This window comes from Pteropus medius, unplaced genomic scaffold (assembly GCF_902729225.1).
Source record: "Pteropus medius unplaced genomic scaffold, Ma_sr-lr_union100, whole genome shotgun sequence".
Lineage (NCBI taxonomy): Eukaryota > Metazoa > Chordata > Mammalia > Chiroptera > Pteropodidae > Pteropus > Pteropus medius.
Window position 1 is genome coordinate 14324023 of NW_024354503.1, and position 27285 is coordinate 14351307.

Genomic DNA, 27285 nt, shown 5'->3' on the forward strand with positions numbered 1-27285 from the left:
GACTGACTGACCTACGGCCAACTTGAAGGGCACTCTATCATGAAGGCCAGCAACCCTGAAAAATCCAGAGGCCAAAAATCAAAACTTCGGAATAGTTTTCCTTCAAAAACTGCAAAGACGAATCCCCCTCAGGCCTAATTTTCTGAAGTTGTTTCCAGTGGTATTATTTGGTTCATTATTTCAAAGAACATTTAAATTAGAACATTAAAAGGATACCAACCTCAAGCCTCTTTTCAAGTGACTCAATTCTGTCCTTTTTGCTTGCTAGGTTGGCCCGTGTGTAGCGGCTCTGCCCAGGGAGATATAAAACTTGACTGTAGCATTCTTCCCACACCTGGTTATAAGCTTCACTTGAGAGTTCTCCATGGCTCATACCTTGTTTTACCACTTCCATCTCCTGTACCAGAACGTCCTGGGCCTGTTTATAAATAACAATTTCAGTAAGTTTGAATACTAGAAATATTTGCCATCAACAGAAAGCTTTAAAAGACTAGTCTTTCCTCCTTCTGGGGGCAAAGGCAAGGAGTTCCGGTTGACTGGCTGTTCTTTGGAGGTAAAATTAATCTAGAATAGATTAATTCTAGAGGGGGGAAATATCTAAGCAATTCTGGAGATTAATTCTGGAGGGGGGAAATATCTAAGCAAAATGAATTAAGAAGCCTCTAACTCAATGCCAACTGGTCTGAAAAGTCAAGCACCCATGTACTCCAATAACAAATGTCCTCTGCCTTCATTCATTATAATAGTAACTACTATTTTTCAGGTATCTACTATGTGCCAGGAACTGGATTTAATAGTTTTATCTATATTATCTCCAAACACCACAATCACCTTACAAAGTAGCCAATATTAACTTCATTTTGAAGTTGATAAAACTGAGGCTCAGAGAGATTAAACACCTTGTTCAAAAGCACATCACTAATAAGCAGACAAAGCAGGATTCATGCCCAAACCAAATACCACCAATGCTTGGGTGAGCTCCTTTTAACTCTACCACCCCTCCCTACACTTAGGACTTCACATGATCATGAAAGGGAACTAGGCATTTGTTTCACACATGACTTTTTTTTCCTCATCTGAAGGAACGCCCCTGATATTGCCAGAGAATGAGACTGGGGGCACAAATCGAATAATGATGCATCACAGACAAACTTCTGTTCACTACTGAAGAAACAGTTATTATGACAGAATGAGAGGAGAGTTGGACGAGCCTGGGTTTAAATCACAGCTTTACCACTTAAGTAGCTGTCTGAACTTGTTTAACTTCTCTGAGCCCATGTCTCAACTGTAAAATGGGGATAATACACATAAAAAGCCCAACATCAGACACAAAGACTCCATGAGCATACCGAATCTTTTTCCAGTTCTTTGCTTCATGGCTCATGAAAAACTGACAATGATTTTTTGTGCTTTATAGAAAGCTTCCAATTATTCCAATAATATTAGAAAATAAACAGAACAAAATATATAAAATCAATGACCAGCATACAAAAAATTTAAACAAAAATATGGAAAATCACATCTATAGAAGATAAAGAATGGATACTTTTAAACAATACCTCTTAAGGGAAATAATGGAAACAAACCAATTTTAACATAGTTAATAAAATTTGACACTTTATTATAAGAGAAATAGTATTTCATTCCAAAACTGTACATAGTAAAAAAATTACAATTTCATCTTTTATAATTCTGAGGGAGTATGGCTAAGTTATCTTTAAACTGTCCATATAGAATCTGCTAAGTAAATAGCTGCTTCAAATTCTTTTGGACCAAACAGTACTATAAATAGATAAATAAAATATTGGAGAATATTTAAACTACTTTGTAATGGTTTCAAATAATTCCTAAGCACTACTTACAATTATTATTTTCAAAAATTTCCTTAGAATCTATCCCCTACAGGACCTCTACTAGCAATGATGTGATCCTAATTTCAGGTTTCCATACATACAATAAATTTAAGAAAACTTATTTCCTAAATCTCATCTTCCCCTCCTATTTTCACTCTAACAAGAGGAAACTGTTCAAGTATCAAGTTCATAGTCTAATTGTCAACCCCAGTTCAATCATTAAATAAATGTGCTTGACACAGCATAGGCACTCAACAGATGTCTGTTTCCCAACACACTTACTTAAAAAGTAACTAACTCAGTTACTCAGAAACTAGGGGTGAATTGCTGAAATATAAATCTAAACCCTCCTCCCTTTCTCTATTTTCTAAAAATCTTATAATAAACAAATATTATTTATGCAATAAGAAAAATACAAAGAAAGAGAAAAAGGGAAAAGTGCAGGAGGAAAGACAAAAAAGAATCTTGTTTTCTCCAAAATATGCATTAGCCCATTCCAATCAATGGGCTTATCACTGCCCTTCAGGGATAATGAAAAAAGGACTAAAGAAAACGACTTTTAAGCTAATAAGCACTCTGCTTCCAACCACAAAACCAACTGTATTTTCTAAAACTGTTGTACAGATATCTATTCACAATCACAGCTGTTTGCTCTGTGAGAGCAGAAGTAAAATGCTTATGAAGGAAAAGGCAGGACCAACTCTATACAAGGACATATTTACTTCCTTATCCAAAAGGATAAGCGGAAATCGTGTGAGGGGGGAAAAGTTGAGTAAAAAATATTTCCTTTCTCTGGATAGGTGAAATGTTTAACCTATAAACGTTTTTAACACATGCACGTTCTTGCTTTTTCATATTAGTCTAAATAAGTGACGTTTTAGTATTAACGGCATTCAATTCTATTCAAACAAAGCAGGGTCAAAGAAAACAGTAATTGTAGTATCACTGTCAATCAGGCAACACCTATGAAACAAAAACATCTTGCCACCGAAGCCAGTGTTTACCTGATAAAGGTCTGTTATTAAACATGGGATGCGGGGGAGTGTCCTTTTCACAACATTTAATATGAACACTTATCTCCTAACCATCTACTTCAGTTGTTTATGAATACCAATATGGGAAAAGAAGTTAATATTTGTCCATGACACACAGTGTCAAATACTTAAATCTCAAGACAGAAATATTCCTGCTCAATCATACCTTTTTCAGCTCTTCTTTGGAGAACTTTTCATAAGGGTTATGTTCCAGATAGGAAATGTGCTCTGAATTATTGGTAGCAAATGCTACAGTTTTTCCTTTTTTATTTCCCAATGGTTCGTAAGGGTGATGTAGAAGGTCATAATGAAGCATTGTGATCATTTCTTTTTTGATTAGCTCTTCACTTTTCTGTAAATCTGTTAAAGGTGGTTCTACATTTAAGGGTCTTAAAATAGTTTCATTTACCTAAAATTTTAAAACAAGTATAATTACGAAACATATCACTGCAACATACTAATGTTATTACTTGTTCTAGCATGAAAATAAATAGCAGTTATACATTTTCAAAAGAAATTCATTTTTTCCTTCCAAATTCTTATTTGTACCAGTGAGTGGATCTGGAAACTGCTTTACTATATATTCCAGAGAGTAAATAAAATTTTGTTTTACAGATTTTATGAATGATATATAAAAAAAAAATTCACATAAAAAGAAACTTAAAACTTTCTTAGCCAAAAATTCCAACACTTACTTCTGATGGTCTTGGAAGATCTTTCTGGACAGCTTTGTGCATTCGTTTCATTTCTTTTACACGCTCTGCATCTCGTATAGCCTAAAAAATTACATATCCATTACTGCAGTTATAGAGTATTTGACACATTTCAATAAAGTTGAAAACACTTTAGTCTATAAGAACATGAATGTCCAAGAACTAAAGCTATAGACATCTTTAAGTTTGCAGAAAGGCAATATAAGGCAACAGAAAGTAGTCTATTTACTCTCTCAGTAAAATAGAAACTAAGAACTTCCAGTGTCTACTAGATCATTCTCCAAATACACATGGCTATATCATCAGATAATCATCCTTTTCTTGTCTAAATCAAAATCCTAAACTTAGAGGAGTGATTATTCCTCCTGCAACCCAATCCCTCTCTTCCACCCCAAAAGCTACTGATTTTTAGTTCAAAAAGCCAGCCAAGGAATGTATTGTTTCCTGATTCTCAAATTATGAAAGTGAGATAAAACATTAGAATCTCACACCATTTCTGAGAGTGAAAGTAACTAAGAGAACTAAACACAAAAAGTATTATCCTATATTCCCCACCAAAAAGCACATTCATATGATTTCCCTCTAAAATATGATTTCCATGGATGCCATTGTCACTCCAATTCCATGAAACCACTCAGCCTATAAAACCATCCTGAAATGGACTGTAGCAAGAATTCCAGAAAGGGGTCCTATGATCTCGGTTTAAGTTCAAGATTCACCACTTTCCAGCCGTGAGACCTAGGAAAGTTAACTTATTCACCTGAATTTGTTTCCTAGTTTCTAAAATGAAGATAATACCTACTTACATCACTGGTTTATTATGTGCAAATGAGAAAAAAGTTAACTATAAAATACATTAGTACAAAGCATTACTAATATTATTCTGGCACACTCTAAATTTCCAAACCCACTTTTTTTTTATTTTACACTGACCTAAAACCATTTACTCGACCAATCCAAAATATACTTGTTTTTAAGACTGATCAGTTACTCCTTCTCTTGGCTAGAATGAAAAGTAGTGTCTAAAAGACTGAGTATTTTGAAAAGAATAATATGATAGAGGGCATTTAAATTGCTATGTACATTTTAAAAATGCCTATTCAAGATGAGTATATTGTTAATAATTTGATTACATATCATTAACGATGTAATTTACTTTAGGGTAATATTTTTTTAATATTGAAAGAACTTTTAATTAGAGATCATGAGATATTTAATGGCCATTCTGCATTCTTTCAGCCTTCTGATATATTCAGTAAACTCACACTTCCTTTCCAGAACAATTACCAACCTGTTTTCGTGCATCCACGTCAGCAGCATCTTCAACATATGTATCATCTATTTCACGATCTTCCAGCTCCTTCTCAGCATTTTCTGGTAGAACAATTTCAAAGTCATTCTTAGGAGCTGGAAGGCCCAACAACCCCAAACGGAGGTGTTCACGAGATTCTCTTTCCTGTAGAAAGAATTGATCCTTCTCAATTCATACACATTAAATATTCGACCAATATTCTATAAGAGTTTTAAAAAAATAATTAGCCTAATTTTAATTCTAGAAAATGTTCCTAACTTCAGAGCTGAGACAAGCTTTTTGTTTAATTTCTATTTCCATTTCTTCCCTACATTAAGATCAATCAAAACTTTAATTTGGAATCAGTGAAGTTACTCTGGGATATTCTAACAGAAGGTGTTGGAATTACCTCTGCAGGGGCAAAAAAAGTCCTTCAGGATTTCCATTTAACCCATTTCCCATTTAGAAAAAGTGTAGCTCACTGACAGCATTAATTTAATTTTACATAAACACATTCTTTGAGGCTGAAGAAAATCTGACTGGTTTTCAATGTGAAAATAAAATATAAAAACTGTTCTTGGAGTTATTTCTAAACAGAACTTGTCTCTAATCCTAATATAACAGAAATGTACATAATCAGTATTTAATCATTTTTGTATGTATGGTAAATTTCAAAGTACGAAACAACACAAAGCAGAACATCTAAGATTTCACATTTTCAGCAATTGAGAATTACTATATTTTTGTATATGGAAATACCACAAAAAACAGAATGCTATAAATAGAATGTCGTCATTTGTTTCCAAAGATTGTCGATATACTAGAGCGATGTGAAAATAAAAATAAAAACGAGATATATTGTGGCAAACTTTGGGGGTAAGGTTAGGGCTGTAATCTGCAAGTTATCTTGGGGTAAACGCTAAAGCTGCAAGCACCACCAGTGAGTATGCTCACAACAAACAGAAAATAGATAAAGAAAAACATTTCTGACACTGAAATTTAATAGTAAATGAAAAGAACAAGTTCAAAAATTAGTTTATCCTTGGACTAATAAAACCTAATCTGAAAAGATGCCTAAGAGTGACTGAGAATATGTGTGTCGGGGGGCGGGGGGGGAATGGATGTGGGTGTATGTGTGTGGGGGGGTGTGTTTAATAGAAATACTAGATCATATGCAGGCAAAAAGTAAAAAAAAGGCCCATTGTTCCAGAGGAAATTGTCTGGTGCCCAAAGTTTTCTCCAGTACAGTCTCAGCTCACTTTTCCTTTCTCACTCCCCACTGGCTCCATTACACATATGCTAGATGCGAGAAACAGATGAGTTGCTAAAGTTGCTTAAAACATGCTCCATGCTTATTCACATTGTGGTCTCCATCTGGAAGAGCTGCCACCCACCTACTGAGCATACTTCTTCAGTGAAGGCTTTCTTCATACCCACACAACAAATGTTAATATTTCTTTAGCCACCCTAAGCATGTTAAGTTTTAGTCAAAGGGCTTACTTTGTTCTTACGTGACAATTATTTTTTAACTAGTTTTAGTACTGCCAACCTCTCCAGAGTATAAACTTTAAAACAATGGACATCTTTTGTCAACTTTAGATCCCCTAAAGTGTTCATGCCTTGCACACATTAAATTCTTCATTTAATTCTTATGTAGCTAATCAGAGTTTGCTTTAGTCGATATCAATTTGAACATTAAAAGAATTCTAACTAACCAAATCTATACATGAAGTTAGAATTAAATTATAAACTGAAAACAGGCCAGTATCACTGGAACTCATTAACAAAAAAAATCTCACAAATGATTTCCCTGGCATAGATAAGGCCCAGTAATGATGTAATAAAAGCAATAATGTGAGCAAAGCAAAACTGGAACTTTTATAATTTACCTTTCTATATCACCATGCAAAACATACAAAAGAAAACTTTACCAAGATCAGCTATAAACATCAAATTGATTTGGCTTAGAGATCTAGATTGTCTATCGAAAAGTACAGAGCAAATAGAGAAATCAAGGGTCAAAATTTAATTTGAGGCATTCGAAACTAAAAATTTATTTTACAGAAAAAAGGTTTTAATAAGTGTATGATTCAAGAAAGTATTAGCAAATTATTAAAATTAGAATCATGAAAGAGACACAAGGAGCATCACTATAGGCATAATCAATATTTACAAACATATTAAGATAAAAAAAGTAGGCATATGAGACCAAAGGTTCCCTTCTCAAGTACTGTAAATCATTCAACTTTTCTGACATCCACAGGTATACCTATTCTTAAGGTATATGTAATATGCACTGACAAGGGGGAAATTTTTAACTTGGCACCCATGAGGTATTTTTTTAAATTTTTTTAAAGAGTATTAAAAGGGAATTGATATGTACCATCTGCTTCACATAAGAGGGATCACTGTAGTCTGCCATTCCATCCTCAGGATTAATGTTTAACTTGTCTCGAAGAGGAGTTCTACCTGGGGTGGAGTTTACAACTGGTTTGGGAGTTGTCCCACTCCGGGGAGTCAGTCCTTCAGATCCATGAGAGGGAGTCCTAGAAAAACAGAAATTCTAATTAATAAAAGTGCTCTTTTTATTTGTATTGTGCTTTCAAATGTTTTTCACTTACATTATTTTACAAATAAAACAAATAGAAATTCAAAAATTCTGTCTTCCTACCTGGTTTTAGGTTAGATCTCTAGGTTAAAATAAAAGTTTAGCTCAGCTAACTTAGTATTTACATACAGCATTCTTATTTTAATGACTTCCATTAAACTCACTACATTTGACATGTTCTTGCCTCCCTTGAAATAAGGTCCACCAGACATTATTTCAACTTTTTCTTGACACATTAGGGTGGCTAAGAACATACATACAATGGGCATAGAAGTGAGCCACCACACTCACAGGCTCTCTGTTTGAGTTCAGGGTCTTCACCTGATAATTGGCATCGTCCTCTGCATATATAGCTGTTCACTATCACAACATTATCAGTGTGCATATTTTAAGCAGTGTGCATATTTTAAGTAGTTCCCCTCTTTACATTTTATTTGGAACCAAACAGCAGGCTTTAAGAATCAAATCTAAATATGAACAGTTCTGAGTGAGAGCTAAGAGAATCTCTTAGGAATAAAATCCATAGACTTTGCAGCTTAAATTTTAATTGTTCGAAGCTTTTTTTTGGGGGGGGACCAGGGTTCTTACTTCCTGTAGCTTGGCTGTGTTCCAGATATATGGTACTGCCAGACAGCTGTTCCCCAGGGGTGAGGTGAAGTGTTATCATATAAGACATGGTCCCTGCCCGCAAGGAGCTTACAATCTAGTTGAGAGACAAGACACACACAGGAAAAAAGGGATTAGGCTCTCTTACAAGCCTTGCAAGAAATGTTAACATACATGGATTTGGCTGCCACCGTTTCGTGATCTTGCTGTCAGTCATATACAGTTTTAACAGTCTGAGATGCTTCTCATTATAAACAGCAGGAGAACATAGCCTAACATTTAAGATTAAAAGGAAACCTTGACTATTTCCAACCTTTAAAAGTTAAAATTCCATTTTAATACGACTTGCTTCTATTAAGTTTATATCTTTAAAATTATTCTTAAAAACACAACAGCTTAAAACAAAAAGACTGCAAAAAAATACTGAACTCTGAAATCTAGTTAATGATATGCATGAGGAAGTGTTTAGGGGTGAAATGGACTGATACCTGCAAGTTACTCTGAAATGCATTAAAATAAGACAGATTGACGGATGGATATGTGATAAAGCAAATACAGTAAAATGTTAACAACTGTACAATCTAGGTGATGGATATATAGCTCTTTGCTTTACCATTCTTTCACCCTCTCTGAATGTTAGAAATTTTCATAATGAATTGTTGGGGGAAGGCAACATTAACACATACATAAAAAGGATTACAATTTTGTGCTCATTTCAGTAGCACATACACTAAAAAAGGATTACAATTTTTATTAAATTCACCAAATGATCATTAACAATGGACTGATTTGCTCTTTAAAATCAGATAAAAAGTATTTAGAAACGAGGTGAAGGCATCAGAAACTCTGCACAAAGAAGGAAGCTCCATATAGTATTTAACTATTCCCTGGATACTATTATGTTATTTACTACTGTGAAAAAGGCAAGCTGATCACTTATTTCCATTCTGTTAATGTTACTAAAAGCAAAAATGTCCAAGACCTCAGATTCAAGTTTTTTTAAAACAGAAAACATTTATCTACAATACCTGAATGGGGTAGAAAGAACTGTGTTTGGAGTCTGTACAACCTGCCTCTGTGGAGTCACACCTGAGAAGTCACTCTCGTGCAATGGTGTGTTAAGTCCACCTTTTAACGGGGTATCCACATTGGTGAGAGCCATAAGGTTCTGGGCTTCCTGAGTAACAAGAAAATAAAAAAAGTGTGTTTTAACAGTTTAGACAGAAAAGCAGAATCCTCTCTTCTAGTCTCCTATACATTTTCTCAGTGAAAACCGAGAGAGAAAATGACTACTAGACCATGGCAGAATTCAATACTTCCATTCCTTCTGTCAACCTACACATAGCAACTAAGAAGTTTAAAAACAAAGTTTTATGTGTCAAATGCTCCTGTGGCCTCACATATGAAATTACCATTACCCAAAAACTTCTATTTAATGTGCCAAACCTCTTTATAATTGTAAGTAACTAAGAATTCAAAGTTCCCCATGTCAGTTTAAGCTAACTGTCAGAACACCAAATCTTTAACCTAGCTTTATCACTAATTCTTTATTTAGTCTTCATCAGCCTCTCAGTGTCTTCAGACTCTTCTAATGGGAAGTTAAGACACTACCAATTGGCCTATCCACTAAGAACTCACGTGGGCAGGTTCCTTTCTGATGTCTTCCTTGACCTTTTGTAGGCAGGACTGACTATACTCTCTTTAGTCCCTCCACTATAAACCTGCATTCATTACTATCACTGCATCTATAAGTCTCTTAATCCCCAACTTAGGGTCTGTGAAAGGCTGTTATTTTTAAAAATAGACACTACTCTCTCTCTCATCTCACATGCTCATGTCGTAATTCATCCTTGATGTACCTTCCATCAAGAAGTGGAGTCTATGTTCCCTCCTCTTGAATCTATGTGCACTTGTGACTTGCCTATAACTAAGAATAAAGCAATAAATGACACTGCTTAATTTCCAAGGCAAGGGTAGGAAAAAATGCAGCTTCCCACCACACTCACTGCAACATTCACATTGGAGCCCTGAGAGGCCATGAGAGAAGTTCAACTCTCTCATGCCACCATGCTGTGAGAAAGCCCACAAAGAGAGGCCACATGCACGTTCCCAGGTAAGAATCCAACCCATAGCCAGCATCACACATAAAACATGGAAAAATGATGATTCCAGGACCTATTCATCAAGTTACCCCCAAATGCTAAGTCTTTCTAGCTGAGGCCCTAGACATCATGGAGCAGATCCAAGCCATTCCTTCTATGCCCTGTCTAAATTCCTGACCCAAAGAAACCATGAGCATAACAAAATGTTTTACGTCACTAACTTTTGGGGCATAATGAAGATAACTGAAGCAAGGCTTATTTCATTATTCAGTCTCTCTTTATTCATGGAAAGAACCTTGAATTTCATATTATCAAAGTACTTTGTGTGTTCTTTTTACTATTCTAAATACAAAGCATTTTTCTCCATCTAAGCTCCCCTAAGGCTGTCCAGTTTTACACCCTCCAGGCAGGAGACTGGAAGCTACTTACTTCTCTGGGGAATCTGACTAATACAAGAGAAAAGGTCAAGAAATACTGACATCAAGAATTCCCCAATGAAATACCCCAGCCAGCTAAGCCTTCAAACCCAGAGTCAAGAAGCCCACTCCCACCAAGGAGCTTCTACCTTAACTGCCCCACCTTCACCCACTAGATATAGGCAGAGAGCTAAAGCTCAAAAGATACTTAAGGAAACATCTCATATGAAAGACAGAATAAAACTAACAATAATTATGCAGAAAAAATAAAACATAAAAAGTACCAATATAACCTCAGAGAAATAAGAAGATATTCATAAATAGAATAGATCTTTAAAAAATTAAACACATTTAAGAAAGAACACTTGGAAATTAAAAATACGACAGTAGAAATTTTAAAACCAAATAAAGGTAAAATTCAGAAAATCTGTTCACACTAAGTCAATTAAGGCAGACAACCTGAGAAAAACAAACAAGAAAATTTGAGGTTTATAAAGAGAACACAATAGTGAAAGGGAAGAAATTTTTTTTTATTTCAAAATAATTCCCCAGAATTGAAGGCCCTGAGTCTCCAGAATGAAAAGACCCACCAAGTACCTAGCATAGTGATTGAAACAGAACCATACCAACAAGAAACATGCTTGTGAAAAAGAGAAGATCATATAAACTTCCAAAGAAAGAAAAAAAACAGGTTTTCTATTAACAACCTAAAGGGCACCAGAGAGCTCAAGAACAACAATGGAAGTCAGAAGACATTGGAGCACTGCCTTCAAAACTGAAGTTATACTCCCAACCAAATAAGAAGATAAAACGGTAATTTACAGATATGCAAGGTCTTAAAAATTCCATCTCCCATGAACACTTCCTCAGAAAGTTACAGAAGGATTTACTTCATTAACAAGGGAGTAAACCAAGAAAACGAAAGGCATGGGAGCCAGGAAAGAAGAGATCCAAGGGACTTTCTAGGGTGACAGTGAAGGGTAATCAAGAGAAGGAACGATAAACAAGATCTTAAGAGTAATCAATCCAGACTAGAACACTGAGAAGTTTTGGGAAAGACTTCTTCTAAAAGATAAGAATACCTAAAATTTGCCCATATTACAGAAGATTTACACAGTTAATATAAAGTCTAGAGTAGAATCAGTGCTAAGTAATCAGAAAATTAGCAATAACTGTTAACTCAAAGAAAAACAAAATACTGCACAGTGAAGTAATTATAAGGCACTCTGTGGCTCAGCACTGAATATGGTTGCAACAGTCATAAGATAAACTATGAATATGGAGCTATCCAAAATTATGACATAACTGTAATGAAAGATGAGGGAATGGAAAGAATATGTAGGCATGATAGAGACAGAAGTTATAAAAGAGCCAAATGTTCAAATTCTGGATGCAAAAATGTCTAAAACTAGGAAAAAAAATCAACATGTTACCAAGTGTCTAAGGTAGTAAAAACAAAGTTATAACTGAAACCTCTAAAGAGCAAGTAATGCGGAACACCACTGTTTTCTTACTAAGCCTTTTAAGACTATTTGGCTCCTGGATCAAGACCTTAAAATTATATTTCTGACTATCAGAGAAAAGAAAATAAGACATAAGGATAATAAAAGACTCCACAGTGTTTTGTTACGGTCTCCGGCATACAGACACCGTAAGAACGCACAGAGCTGTATACCTCGTGTGTTAAGGAGAGAGCAGGATGGCAGTACTGATGGCAGCCTATGCCGAGCTAAGTACAGAAATACAAGGACGTTTTAAAAATTACTGACTACACACACCTGCTTTCTTTCTAGGATTGCTAGGCAACATGAAATTTTAAAATGCTGTGCTTTACCGATAGATTAATGAAGGCCGAAGAGCTGGCTTCAAAAAAAACTATGACTTAATGTAGAAAGGAAACCACCTAATTACTGAATCTGCTGATTTACCTTCCGTACTATAGAAATCTCTAGGATCTATGTATTCAGGCCCCTAGGATCTATGTATTCAAGAACCACTCAAGTGTTCACCTTCATAATACTTTCAAGAACAATAAACAAGTGAAAGGCTCACTCTGCTATATGACAGCTTACCTGCAGAATTCTGTCCTGGGAAGCTGGCGTCCGTGGTGTTCGAAGAGCAATGCTGTTGTTGGTGACATTGTACTCAGACAAAAGAGTGCTGGAAGCAGAGTTTGTTATGCCAGATTCCTCAGCAGTCTGACGTGCAATTTCACTTGCTTGGCCTACTTTCACAACTTCCTGGAGTTCTGCATCTGAAATCTAAAAAGACAGTTATCACAGTAAGCAATATTTTAACCAGAGAACAACACAGCTTAAAGCTTCCATATTTCAGAAAGAGATATCGCTGAAACTGTGTGATGAGTACCCAGGGTTCATGGTACTACTCTCTTTACTTTTTGTGGATGTGAAAATTTCCATTATAAAGTTTTTAAAAGTCTTTCCAATATAAGGGGTGGGGGAACTTCATGGTATCAAGCTGCAAAGTCTTGCATGAATTTCCATACTGAAATTCTTTTAAACCAAGCAATATATTAATATAACAAAAACATAAAACAGTATTTGTACAAAACTCTCATATGGGGTATGACTGAAAACCAATTAAAATATCAAACACAGAGAATCCACTCAGCCACAAGATCCCTAAGAAAATAAATCAAAATGTGTTATCTTAGTAATTTTACCAAAATAAATATCCTAAGGATTACCAAGAAAAAAAAAGTAACAGGCAAAATCTCAATTTAAGAAATATCACAGGAATGGCAGCATATGACAAAATTATTTTGTTTGTGAAGAATCTTGTGTTGCTGTAGCTAGAGTATTCATTTTGAGAGAGAAACTCATCTGGCCTCCTAAGTCCATCTCTCTGCTCCACTGAACTATCCAATTCTACAAAGCTGTATGACTCAAAACAGAACTCTCCTGTAGCAATCCATCAATCGATTCCTTTTTCATCTACAGAGTCTTTAAAAAAAAAGAGAGCTTATTCAAAATTCCCATGTTTCTGCCCAACTATAATTAAGTCGAAGGAACAGAGCATGTGATAAGCTGACTGAGGGAATGTTCCCCTCTCTCTTGTCTGTGACTCCCACACCAATTTTCACTGCTATTCTCAAAATCATATGACACAACAAAACATTTCCTAAAAGAAAGCAGCCTAAGGTCCACAAAGCCAAATACCACCTTTATCCTGGGTCAACCACAAAAGAAAGACTTGAGAAATTGCTAAGAGCTGACAATTACTTACTAAACCATCATGTAAGCGGTTTAAGGCCTGATATAATTACGCAGAGAAGTTGTTGCTTATTTATCATCCTGTATCACAATGACTTATCTTTATGTGGCTCACTGTGAATTCCTTAAGGGTACCCAGCACCTAGCAAAAACTTGGGATATAAGCCCTCAAACATCTGTTGAATATATGATAAGCCTATGAGTTCACACAGTGAAAAAACTGCTTTTATCATAGTACCTGAGGAGCAGGAAGTACTAGTTTGCTTCTCTTTTTTGTAAATTCAGAAACACCACTAGTTTGAAGAATAGCTGATGGTAAATCAGACTCCTTTTTCCTTTTCAAATGCTGTTTGTCTTTTTTTCTATCTCTTCCTTCTTTTTCACTGTCATGAATCAAGGTAGAGATTTTTAAAAGTTACATACAGATAATGACATTAAAAGCCATATAAATACACATACACTTTGAACAAAATAATTCCATTTCTAAGAAAAATGCTAATAAACTGACAAAAACTATATACATTAATTTGTTCCTTACACCATTACCTACCCACTATATTCAATAGAAATGCAGACTTAGAATAGTAATAGAATTATTAAGAAAATAGAATGTATTAAGTAATTTAAGTATTAAATATTAAAACTATATAAGTATAAAAACTATGACAATAAGCTAAATGTTGCATATAACATTAAAAGAAAAACAGAACTCTTCTATATCATATTCATATAAAAATATATGTACACATAAAAGAAAAATAATTATGTGAAGGGGATGAAATTGAAACAATGAATTTTTAAATTTCCCTGTAAAACTATTATTCAACTGTTTATTATGATTTTTTAAATTCACTATATTTTTTAAAAGGATATTTAAGTCCTGATAAATTACACCAAAAAGTTGTCAGGAAGTTTAAAGCCAGGCTCGAGGCCATCTTTTAAAGCTCCATAAATGCCTCCTTCCCTTCTGTGCATCATCCTCTTCCCCATCTAGTCTATACCTTCCAAATGATTAGTGTTCATCTTCAATCTCTCTATTTGTAAAAGCTACTTAAAGCAAGGTCCTAATTTGAGAAATAAATAGAGTATATCCAAGAAAATCCTATTTCACAGTGACTAATAACTGTTGTTTAATAACACCTCATGTCAATAGAAATGGAAAGTAAGAGAGTAAAAACTAAAAATCTTTGACAATCATAAAAGGTTCTCTCCACAGTATTGATTGTAGAATTAAAGAAACTCTAAAAATCTCTAGAAATAGGCAAAATCTTCTGCATCCTAAAACCACCATTTTATAAAAGTATATACTTATCCCTATTGAGTGAAAATTTTAGAATGTATTAGTAGTTTTCTTTTAATCTTCATTTTAAGAAAAATAAAATAAATTTTTCACTAGAAAAGACAAAAAGAATCAGACAAGAGTTTGACAGATTCCTTCAGGCTATTAGTAAAACAATCAATCTATTCACAAATGTACATAAATCTTAAGATTATACTCAGTGAGTAGACATTTCACTAACAGCCAAGTGCTGACATTTCAAGAGATATAAATAGTAATCTATGCTAAAAACAGGACAGCCAAAGTCATTGATTTTCTCAGAAAGGTGAACTCATTAATAAATAGAAGGATATGTAGGCCACTGTGTTCTAAATAAAAAAAAAAAAAAAAAATCCGGCTGACAATGATACTTGGCCCTCCATAAAATTCCAACTATACCTTTCCGTTTTCAAAATCAGAAAAGCAACTTACGATCTTAGCTCTCCATCAAGATCCTGCTGTCTTAACTTCCTGAAATCTGCATCAAGAGCCTGGTAGTTTTCCTCAGAAGTATCATAGAAACCAAGAGCAGGCTTTTTTTCAAATGGGATTTCAGCATTATAATCAACTCCTCTCTTCTTTTTTCTCTTCTTCTGAATTTCTATACCAGCTGCTCGAAGTTCTCTTCTCTTTTGGAGGGCAGCAAGACGCCTGAAGAAAAAGAACACAAGATCATCTCAAAAATCAAGTGCCATGGGGAAGGGATGGATTATCCAATAGAGCTAAGAAAACTCATTGGTTATTTGAGAAAGAAATAAATCTTCACCTCATACCATTCACCAATATATAGTTCAGTTTCGATTTAAAGGTACATATGTAATCACATGTGCACATACAGACACACTAAAACAAAAAAAACCACAAGGAACTATATGTTATTTTATCTCTGGATGAGAATGTATTCACCAACTATAAATTAAATAAAGAATAAAGAAAAATATCAATGGCTTTGAAATTTAAATTTTATATCTCTGTAGCACTCTTTAAAAAATCATAAAACAAAATTAATAAAGCAAATGAGAAAAAATACTTGCAATTAATATTAGGAATGGTTAGATATAAAGAATCTATGCAAGTTTTTTAAAAACATAACCAAGGGAAAAAAGAACAAGAGGAAATAAACAGTTCACTAAGGAAAAAAATATGAATTGCTAAAATGACAAATTTTAATAATTTAAAAATCACAAATTAAATCAACAAGTACCATTTTTGTATATCTAATTAATAACATTAAGCTTTTTGTTTTGTTTTAATGGCAAGGGTACAAAAAGTAGACACTCTCCCACACTGGTAATGAGAAAGTAAACTGGTGTAGCTGTCTCCAGAGAGAATTTAGAAATATACATTAAAATACTAAAGTTTTTCACATTTTTAAACCCAGCAACTTCCTCCTCAGTCTTTAGCCTAAGGAAATAATTAAGAACATGAACAAGGACTTAGCTACAAGACTATTCCCTCGGCACTACTCATAAGAGTGGATAACTAGACATAATCTAAACATTCAACAATAAGAAATTAGTTAAGTGAATTTATAACATAGTTATAAGATAGGTTATTATAAGCCTTCATATAACCTTTAAAAAACTTATATGCCCAAGACACACTGTGTATTATTATGAAGTTTACATGTTACAGAGCAGCATGTAAATACTATATGCATATTTATCAGTGAATATGTGGGGATATGTGAAGGATGTCCACCAAAATATTAACAGTGATAATCACTGAAAGTTGAAATTTCATTTACTTTTTACTTTTTTCTTTGTACTTTCCCATGATGCTATCGTTTTAAATACTTAATGATTATAAAAGTTATTCACAATATTCAAGGGGGGGAAGTAAATTTACAAAACAGTACACAGAAGCAACTTCCAGCTTGCGGCTCTGCAGACCCATTTCCCAGGAAAACTGATGAAAACTAGTAAAAAAATTTTTTTTAATAATTTTAAGTCTCTGAAAAGGATCCTAAGGGCATAAAGCAAATGAAGCAGCATTTATTCAAGAAAATCTAAAACTTGGTAAGAAAAGTGAGAGTCTGTGATATCTGAATCTAGATCCACTCCTTTCTCTTTTCCTCCCTCTCAGCTCAGGGAGGTGAAAATTCTACTCCACACAGGTGCCTCAACCAAGAACACAGGATTCTGGCTCCCCTCCAACTCCCAAGTGGGCTTTCATTCCAGGAAGGGCAAGATACCAACACTTTTTAATCCTGCCTCCAGATAGAGACCTATTGGAGAATCTAGTTTGATCCAGAGCAGCAGAGAAGTAGTGGCTGCCTTCATCTGCCCAGAGGCTCTATCTTGTGCACAATGCTGCTAAACATACTGGAACCTCAACAGCCCTTGCCCTTGATTGGGGGATGAGGATTCCATGCTGGGAGAGGTAGGCCAAAGAGAGCTAGGGCTGCTACCCACCCCGCCACCACCACCAAGCACTTAGCTCCTAATGTGTGGGTGTCACTCACAGACAAGCACATCAGAGTGCAGTAGTAAAACAGAGAACTCCAAATCTCTCTCCAAAGACACTAACTTCATTTGGAATACATCATGAATAAGTTCAAGCCCAGGCTCACTCTCAAAAACGGTGGAAGTTGTAGTTACATGCAACTGGGAAGAAACTGAAAAATTCATTGCAGATACAGGCTAAGCTGTAAGTCCACTAGTGCGCCAGAAAGAAACACAGAAAGAGACAGGTGGGAGGAGTCTCCCTGGAGTCAGAACAAATATCAAACACTGACATCTGAAACTATCCCTTCGAAGGAGCCCAAATCTGACTGGATCAGTTTGTGGAGCAATTTATGCCCCAAGACACTGCTGAAAACAATAAAGCAATCAGTAGGCAATTAGAAGAGTTTAACAACTGTGTGTAGCCAGAGAAAAAGATGTCAAAGTCCTGTCAAAACCTAGTCATCCAGGGTAACTGTGGGCAAACCCAAGACTGCACTCCCATGAGAAGCAAGATGGGAAGCTTCACATTTCTGAGGGGAGGTAAGGGAGAACAGACATCACTAAATAATCCAGCCAGTCACTAAGCAAATAAACAAGGAAATAACACTAACAAAAAGGGGTGGGGAGAAGACTAGTACCCAGAACTGCTAAAATATATCTTCTAAGTTCTACAGTTCTCAATAAAAAATTATGAGGCATGCGAAGAAACAAGAGAGCATGACCCATGTACCAAGAAAAAAAGCAGGCAACAGAAACTGTGAGAGCTACCAGATGTCACATTTAACAGACAGACTTCAAAGAAGCCATTAGAAATATGTTCAAAGAACAAAAGGAAACCATGATTAAAGGAGTAAAGTATGATGACAATGTTGCATCAAATAGAAAATATCAGTAAAGAGATAGAAATGATTAAAAAGAACCAAATAGAAGTACTGGAGTTAAAAAAATATAAAGCTGAAATGAAAATTTCATTAGAGAGGCTCAACAGTAGATTCAAACTGACAGAAGAATTAGCGAACTTGAAGACAGATGGATAAAGGTTACGCAATCTGAAGAACAGAGGAAAATAAGAAATATGAACAGAGCCTCATAGAAATGTGAGACACCAGTAAGTGCACCAACATATGCACAAAAGGAGAGGAAAGAAAAAAGGGAACAAAATAAAATATTTCAAAAAATAATGGATGAAAATTTCCTAAGCTTATTGAAAATACCATTAATCTACACATCCAGAAAGCTCAAAACTCCAAGGAAGATAAATTTAAAGAAATCTACGAACAGAAACATCAAGTTAACAATGCTGAAAGCCAAAGACAAGGAGAAAATCTTGAAAGCAGCAAAAGAAAAATGATTCATTACTTACAAGGAACCTCAATAAGATTAACAGCAGACCTCTCATCAAAATAGTATAAACATACAGTATGATCGAATCTTACATAAATGTTATTTTCTGTGTACATACACATAAATGTACATCTCTACTGAAAAAAAAAGGTTTGGAAGGACATTCCAAAAATTAAAGAAACCTCATTCTTTACATAAAGGACTTAAAGACTGTAAATAACAATAGAAAACATTTGCAATATACTACTAAGCGAATATAACCATGCCCAAAAAATAAAACTGAACAATACTGAAAGAAAATTATATTATTTTTATAATCAATAAAAAGTTTTAAGTTGTAAAACAGATCTGTAATTTACCATTTAAAAAGATCTGCACTGCATTTTGCATACAGACCAATTGAGTCTATTACAAGATATATGTAAAACATAAGTTATAAAAATGTGTAGACACTCCAAGAAAATCTACAAGGAAGTGTAGTGTAAATTTAAACCTCAAAAAATTTATTTAAGGCAAGCAACGTCAGCCATAGATTTTTCATATATGCACGCTTGCCACATCCCAGGCCCAATCCACATGGCTGAAAGGCTCAAAATATTTTGGTTCACAACCAACCATGGACAAAAATAGAAAAGTGAATTTTTTTCAACCTTACATTATTTAACCCTAACTAGTGTACAGAATAGAAAGGTGGCTGAGACTGGGCAAGAAATTTAGTAACTCCTCCTGGTTTCTGTTTACTGTCCCAAGCCAGTCATACTCCCATCCTAAGTTACTATTCTGGGCTAGTGCCAAACACCCTTAGGCATGAAAGAATCCTCCTTTCCAGGATCTGGCACTTCAAAGTCATTATTGGGGAAACCATCAAGACAACGCTAGTCATTAGGTCGGTAAGCACCTCCTGGTTTGAGGACCACAAAAAACAGCCATGCAGGTCTGATTCTAAAAGCTAATAAGCTCTTATACAATTCAAGTTATACCTTTATACACTTCCTCTTAGGTTTTGGGCCATTAGTAATGATGTCAATCACAGCTCTAACCAAAAGAGAGAAAGGAGGGGGAAGTGGAAAAAAACCTGGAATAAAGGGCAATACTTAATTCTCACACTTTTTAAATAAAAATTTCTGTGAGAGCCTAAAATTTAATTTAAGGTTCATTAACTCCTTCTGTGTTGTCAAGTTTCCTATTTTAAGCCAGTGCCTGCCCTACACTAATCAAAGAGAGTAACTAACTGGCAATCATGCAAAAGTCACACAGTTTTATATGTCGTCTAGCCACCTGACTCCAAGATGGCTACAACAAATGTAGCTCTCCCATGCTAACAGAAAAATCCAACATACTGAATGAACTTCTGCCATACTGTACCAAAAAATTTTTTTAATGTTATTTTTTTCTATATTCTGAAATGGTTAGGGGGAAAAATAACACTTTTCCAAAGTAATAAAGAAACTAAATAATATTAGCAAAATTGGAATTGAGTATTCTAATTATTATCACCCAACAGGGTTGGATAAATCATGCAGTTTTACTGAGCCAAAGGACACAAAGACTAATTGATCAACTACAGATATAAACAACCATACCTTGCTTCTTCCAACTGTTTCTCTCTTGCTTTCCTTTTGGCCTTCTTTCCCTGAGTATTAGCCAGGCGGGCTCTAGCTTCAGAAAGCATCTCAAGTTCATCTGCAAAAATAAAGAGAAGAAAAACTAAGTTGTTCTCCAACAAAAGCAAGGTATGTGAGAGGCATACCCTAATGCTTAAGATGAAAAACCCACTCATAATCATCATATGGTATAGCATAATGGAAATAGCCTGGGTTTTAAAATGAGAAATATGTGAGTTAAAAACCAGGCCCAACACTTGCTAGCTACGTGACCCTGGATAACTAATTCTCCCTGAGCATGTTTCATCATCTATAAAAGGAGAACAATACCTACTTCACAGGGATATTGAGAAAAGATAAGTAAAGCAAAATAGGTAAGTAAAGCATCTAGCAATATTCATGAAACAGTGGCTATAATTATCATATCCTTCATTATCCTCTACTAACTGGCACAGCACAAACTGTGCAATACTACAAAACTACTAATTATAAGGAAATTGATAATCTTCATTATATACACCTTTCGTTCCTCAGAACTCTCTCTCTCCTCCAGTACATTTTCCATGGCTCCCCAAAGTGGAATAAATATCATTACTGATGCCTTAGACCAGGGGTCCCTAAACCCCAGGCTGTAGACCCGTACCAGTCATTGGCCTGTTAGGAACCAGGCCACACAGCAGGAGAGTGGCAGGCAAGTGAGCAAAGCTTCATCTGCATTTGCAGCTGCTCCCCAGAGCTAGCATCACCGCCTCAACTCCACCTCAGACCATCAAGCATTAAATTCTTATAGGAACACCAGTCCCTGGTGGCAAAAAGGTTGGGGACCGCTGCTTTAGACCAATTCCTATACACAGCTATCCAATGGAATCGCAACAGAACTTTTAAAATACTCAGATTCCAGGATCACTCCTCCACTCCCCAAATTACTGATTCAATTATCTTCAAGGGAGGCCATAGTACTTGTTTTTTAAAAGTTCCCCATGTGACAATGATGCAGCTAGACAAGCCATGTCTGCCTTTATGAACCACTCCCACCAAACTTTTAAATGTTAAAAACTCAACAAATATTCATTAAATGCTTCACAACAATCCTGTAAGGTAAGACAGATATTATTCTCCATCTGGCAGGAAATGGAATCAAAGCTCAGACAGATTATATGACTTGCCTAAGGTCAAACAGCTAATAAGTGGCTGAGTCTAAAATGAGTCTAAAACCTAGTTCTTCTGATTCTTGATTCAATGTCTTAAGGAGTCATCATAAGTCTCCATCACAGTGCTGTTTTTTTCAAAAATTAAATTATCTGCCTAAAGTCAAAGAAGTAAATAGGATTAAGGACCAATATCTTAACTTCTTGGCCCTCTCCACAGAATGGAAATGAGAATAAAAGATCTTCAAGTGCTTACCTCTAGCCTCCAGAAAATCTGTCCATTAGTATTACACTACTTTTTAAATGAACTGAAAAATTAGAAGATAAAGAAATACTGTCCAAAAACAGCAATTACTCTATAATAGAAAACTGGACACATTTAGAGACTTAGAATACAAGTACAGATTAAACTGGGATTCTAAAAAGTCAGAGTTTAGAAAGAAACTAAAAGAGTTCAAAAGAAACCTGAGGAGTATATGGCTACCAAAGAAAGAAATAAGTTCTTCACAAGCATACACTTACCCTCGTCCATATCAATTGGATCAGGCCGTGCTGGTTTTGTTTCTGGATTTGGATCTATTTCTCCAGGTTTAAGTTTTCGTGGATCATCTGTTGTTTCCTCTTCATTGTCTCTTTGGGCAGCTTTATCCCTAGAAGAGTCCAATTGAGTTAGTCATACCATCATACCATTTAGTCTTAGAAAAACCATGTTTCCTAGCACTGGCACTTGCTTTCAAAAACCCAATGGTGGGCACTGACAAAATAGAGCATTTCTACTATTGCTTCACCTGAAAGAGATGGTATCTAAATTCCTTCTAATTTCCGTATTTCCATTCACTAAAAAGAGGATCCAAGCAGCCACTTTATCATAAATGCAGAGCAGCCATACCAAAAAAAAAAAGCAACAAACAACAACCACTATTACTGAAGAACCAAAATCTTCCATTGGTTAACTCTCAACAAGGTGATTATGGGTGATTTTTATTTGTTTTACTATTTTTTCCCAGGTTTTCTATGATTTGTTTAATAGTCTTAAATTATTTTTTTTAAAGTACATAATAAAAAACAATTTTGATCAACCACATGAAATTTGGAATATATAATCCAATAGCTTTAACTTAGTTAGCTTTACTCAGGTCTGTAACTAAATGTTTAAAGATAGAAAATGCTAAAGTTTATTCAGCCTCATTCAGAAGATATGCACACATTTTAATACTGCTTTTGGAGATTCACTTACAGAAGAAATTCATAGTGCTCCAAGCACTGGGCAGCCGTTCTTCCAATGATTGGAGCGATGGTCCTCCACTGTGTTGGCATCAACTTGGCCAAGTGCAGGAGTTTTTCCTCTTCTTCTCTGGACCATTCCGTTTTCTTAATGCTTGGATCCAGCCACTCATACCTATTTTAAAAAATACAATTTTATACATTAATCAGTCATCCAACATGAATATCTTATTTATACATTGGACACAGAATTCTAGTGTCTGAAAAACACAAGGAAATTCTCATCCTTCAATTACGAAAGCTGTGTTTTTACTTCAGAATATTCGCTAATTTGTTTATGTGTTTTTAAACTTAAAATTACTGCCATTATCTGTCTAATGCCCCACCCAACCCACCTTTTCCACCCAATCTATTTAGCTGGATGAGAAGCTGGCAAATGAGATATAAATAAGCATTACCAAACATTAGGGCAGAAATCAAAACCACTTCTTCATGGTGAGGACCATCTTCCTCTTTGGAGTCCAACCACTACATTCTGATCCTTTCCCCTAACCAGGTGCCTAGAAAATTAGGTCACTCAACTGTAGAATTCAAAATGTGATCCTGGTACATGGGTCAGGGTAGAGGCCAGATCACTCATGCCACAAACACATGTAAAAAGTTTAATGTGTCCACTACCCTGTGACTTCAAAGGGGACACCCCAGGTGTAGTGTTGAGTTATATTATATTTTAGGGCAGCAAATGTATAATATTTCGATTATATTATGAAGAAACTCACTGTGAACTAGCCTAGAAAATTAATTACCATTTATCATTTATTTCTTTGGGAAAGTAAGTTCTAACCAACTTTTAAACTTTCTGGAACACAATCTATTTATAAACTGGAATTCATCCGTACCTAAAAGCAGATTTATTTTATGCTTCACAAAGCACTCTCAAACACATTAACTCACTTGAGCCTTGTATCTCCATCAGTTAGGGCCAAATACTATTATTCCAATTGGGAGGAAACGGGCAGAAAAAGAGCTTGCCCAAAATCACGTAGGAAGCAAGTGACAGCTAAGTCTTAAATCTAAATTCCCATCTCTCACTCCATCCTTTCTATTATATCACAATGCCTGCTTTCTTGGGTAAGGTTCAAAGAACTGACATTTTCATCATCATAATGAAGGTTGGTTTCTGCTTTCCACTCATTAACTGGCACATACCATCTGGCTTTGCACTGCTTTGCTGATTTTCTGTGCAGCAGTGAGGCAATCCTAGACCACTGGTTTTTCCCATATTTCATTACTGCTGCTTTCAGAATTTCATCCTAAAAAAAAATTGTCAAAGAAAAACAGTATATTTAATCACAAAACTACAAGTGAAAAAATTTAAATTAACTCTGACAAGGTAGCTAGCGAGAAAGACACACACGTTTCCTAGGTTTAAAAAAAAAAAGTACAAAAACCTCATTTACTATCGTAACAGCAAGCCAGAATCAGCAAAATGTAAGAAATTAAGAAAATATCTCTTATAAGGACACCTTACCCTCCCTTACACACAACTCTCCTCCCCCAATAAATTGGGATGAGTACAACCCAATCTGAGAATCCATACTTGATAGAGACCAACAAAAAGTATTCTCCAATGTGTCCAGCTCATTCACTAATTCATTCAAAAAACATTTCCTGAACACCTACCTTGTACAAGGTCTTGAAGTGAATAGGACAAATCCAACCCTCAAGAAGCAAGTCAAGACTCTAATGACTCCAATCTCCAATCTAGGCTTCCTGCCTCCAATTTACAAATGGCATTTTCTCCCCAGTCCCATAACCCCCTCTCTGACCCAAGAAAACACATCTCAGGTCTAATCTAAGAATTAAGTATTTCTCCCCCACCTCACCAATCAGCTCTCTCTAAATACTATTTCACCACAGCACCCATTCTGATATGTAATTAACCAATCTGAATCCCAGAGGAGGCCAGCAAGCTAAGCCAGACACCAGGAATAACAGAGCCAAAGATGAATGCACTTGGGGCATTCTGCTTTTAGAATTTTTTCCACATTAAACTTGAGCTATATGCCTCGTATATGAGCTACTCCACTCCACTCCACCTTCCCCTCATCAGAGATTAAAAAAAAAGACTGCAGGAGAAGATTTAAAAAAAAAAAAGACTGCAGGGCTTTGGCCACTGCAGAAGAATCGTGCTGTTACTTGATTTTGTACATCTGTCTCTCCCCCAGAAACTATCTCTTCTCCAATTTAAATAGCTTGGTTCCCTCTGTAAGCTGTGAGGCAAGGTTATTCCTGACTTTATTTGTAACTTTGTTGCAGTACTACTATACTTAAACACATCTTCAACTGTGTGTATAATAGCAGTTATCTACCCTACTAGATTCATTCTACAAACATTTGCCAAGGAACCTATTTCACCTTGGTTACTGGCCTAAGTTCTAAGGATACAAAGATCTGGTTCTTTTGCAGTGCTGTCTGTTGGGGGAAAGAAATAGCAACTAGCACTTACTTAAAGCCTACTATGTGTCAGACTCTGTTCTAAATATTCCAAATATATTTACTCATTTAATCCTGGAGAAGTAGGTATTATCATCCCCATTAGAAAAAGGAAAAAGAAAATGAAGTCCTGAGAGGTTAAGCAACTTATCCAGCATCACATAAAAGGATACGATGCTTGCAAAAAGACAAAGCAAGCAATAACAAATGAATGAAATAGGAGCCATAAGTGCAATGGGGGCTGCAACTAATTTTTACAGGATGAATGGGCAAAATTTCCAGGAAGAGCTCCTGAACTGAGTTTTGAAGGATGGTGAAAGATGCCAAGCAGTAGGAGAATATTTAAAGATAGCACAAGATATAAAAAGACACAGATCATGAAAAGATATGATGTGCTCCAGAAACTGACAAGCTCAGTGCACTCTAAACACAAACTGCACTAATATGTTATTTCTATTTTACTCCCTCTCTATTGCTCTTCGGCACACCATTGGCATTACCCGCTACATTTCTGGAAGCAAAGAAATTGCTGTAGTCAGTTTATCCCATCTGGCTTCTATCCAGGCTGAGGAGGAGTGACAGGAAGAGACAGGCCTTGGGATCTTTCAGGAGGACAAACAAGTTATGCCTTGATAACAGATAACCAGCGGTATGCGGGCATAAATGGGCAATTCGAATCTGGCATTTAAGCTGCTTTCCCTTTGCATGGAAGTCAGTGAAGAAACAAAGTTGTGACCACAGCACTTCTTTATTTTTGAGTTATCAAGGAGAGGCACGGTGCCCGGGTACCCCATGAAACCAACTCTCGCCGATGTCCTATCTCCCCCTCCATACTCTGAGTTCCTCCAGGAAGCGAGGCGCGTCCTCAATTCAACAAATATCCACCGGGGGCCTAACAAGTGCCTGGCAGGTAGTCAGATGGTGAAATGACGGTCCCTGTCTTTGAGATGCTCAGATAACGGAGGGTCAAGCACTAGGTAAAGGCCCAGAGGGTCTGCCCCGCGTTGCCCGAAACCCACCACCGCCCGGCAGACCCTGCAGGGCATCCTCCTGGCCTCACCGACCTCCTCGCGCGTGCGCAAAGGCTGCCGGAGGGGACGAAGGGCAGCGGACGGCGGGAAAACGGGACTTACCTCGGTATTCCTCCACACGCCCCCCTTAATCATAATTCGAGGCATCTTGGCGGCGGAGTGTCTCGGCAAGCGGCCGAGAGGAGGTTCGCAGAAGTAGTAACGACGCTATGGCCACGGGACCGAGAGCAGACACTTCCTCCAGTCACGACCTTCTGCTTTGTGAAGATCTGCGCAGGCGCAAGGCGGTGGGCGGGGAGCAGAGTCGCAAATATCGCGAGAACTCGGGTGGCTGAACTAAAAATAAGTGCCTTGTTGTTAAAGCTGTGTTGTAGGAAAACGGACAGAAAACCATCAAACCACTCTAGCCGAAGCGCACTACGCCGCGCGCATGTCCAGACGGGTTGGAAGAAAACGGCCCTCGCGATGTATCGGCCGTGGCTTTTAGAGAGAGAATGTGGTAGGCTCGGTCGTGACGTCACCTAGTGGGACCGTCACTCGTGCGGTGTTTCAGCCCAGCAGATCTAAAAAGAGCTTTCGTTAATTATTAACTTAGCACTTTATTAGGCATTTAACTAATAGGAATTTGTGCACAGAATACTTAGGAAAAGGCAATAGCTTCTTTAAGCCTAAATGTCCTAACCTGTAGAGAAAATTGTTCCAATCTCATAGGGTTGTCCTAAAAAATAAGAGCAGGAACCTAGCACAGTATCTGATATATAGTAACTGCTCAAAAAAAGTGGCAACTGTTATTACAAGAAAGACAACCCTTGGTGGT

The 27285-nt window shown here is 36.2% G+C and overlaps 1 protein-coding gene across 1 annotated transcript in view; it reads right to left on the reverse strand.

Annotated features, from left to right (window-relative positions):
* CDC5L (cell division cycle 5 like) overlaps window positions 1-26747 on the reverse strand; it is a 38652-nt gene extending 11905 nt beyond the window's left edge. The window contains exons 1-14 of the mRNA XM_039854690.1: window positions 26571-26747; window positions 24151-24254; window positions 22955-23116; window positions 22240-22367; window positions 20549-20648; window positions 15607-15825; window positions 14095-14239; window positions 12696-12884; window positions 9134-9282; window positions 7275-7437; window positions 4892-5056; window positions 3583-3663; window positions 3054-3296; window positions 221-418 (exon numbers count right to left, since the gene is read on the reverse strand). Coding sequence (XP_039710624.1) covers window positions 221-418; window positions 3054-3296; window positions 3583-3663; window positions 4892-5056; window positions 7275-7437; window positions 9134-9282; window positions 12696-12884; window positions 14095-14239; window positions 15607-15825; window positions 20549-20648; window positions 22240-22367; window positions 22955-23116; window positions 24151-24254; window positions 26571-26615 — 2091 coding nt within the window. The 5' untranslated portion in view covers window positions 26616-26747. The remainder of the gene's footprint in view (window positions 1-220; window positions 419-3053; window positions 3297-3582; window positions 3664-4891; window positions 5057-7274; window positions 7438-9133; window positions 9283-12695; window positions 12885-14094; window positions 14240-15606; window positions 15826-20548; window positions 20649-22239; window positions 22368-22954; window positions 23117-24150; window positions 24255-26570) is intronic.
* Window positions 26748-27285: the final 538 nt, after the last annotated feature.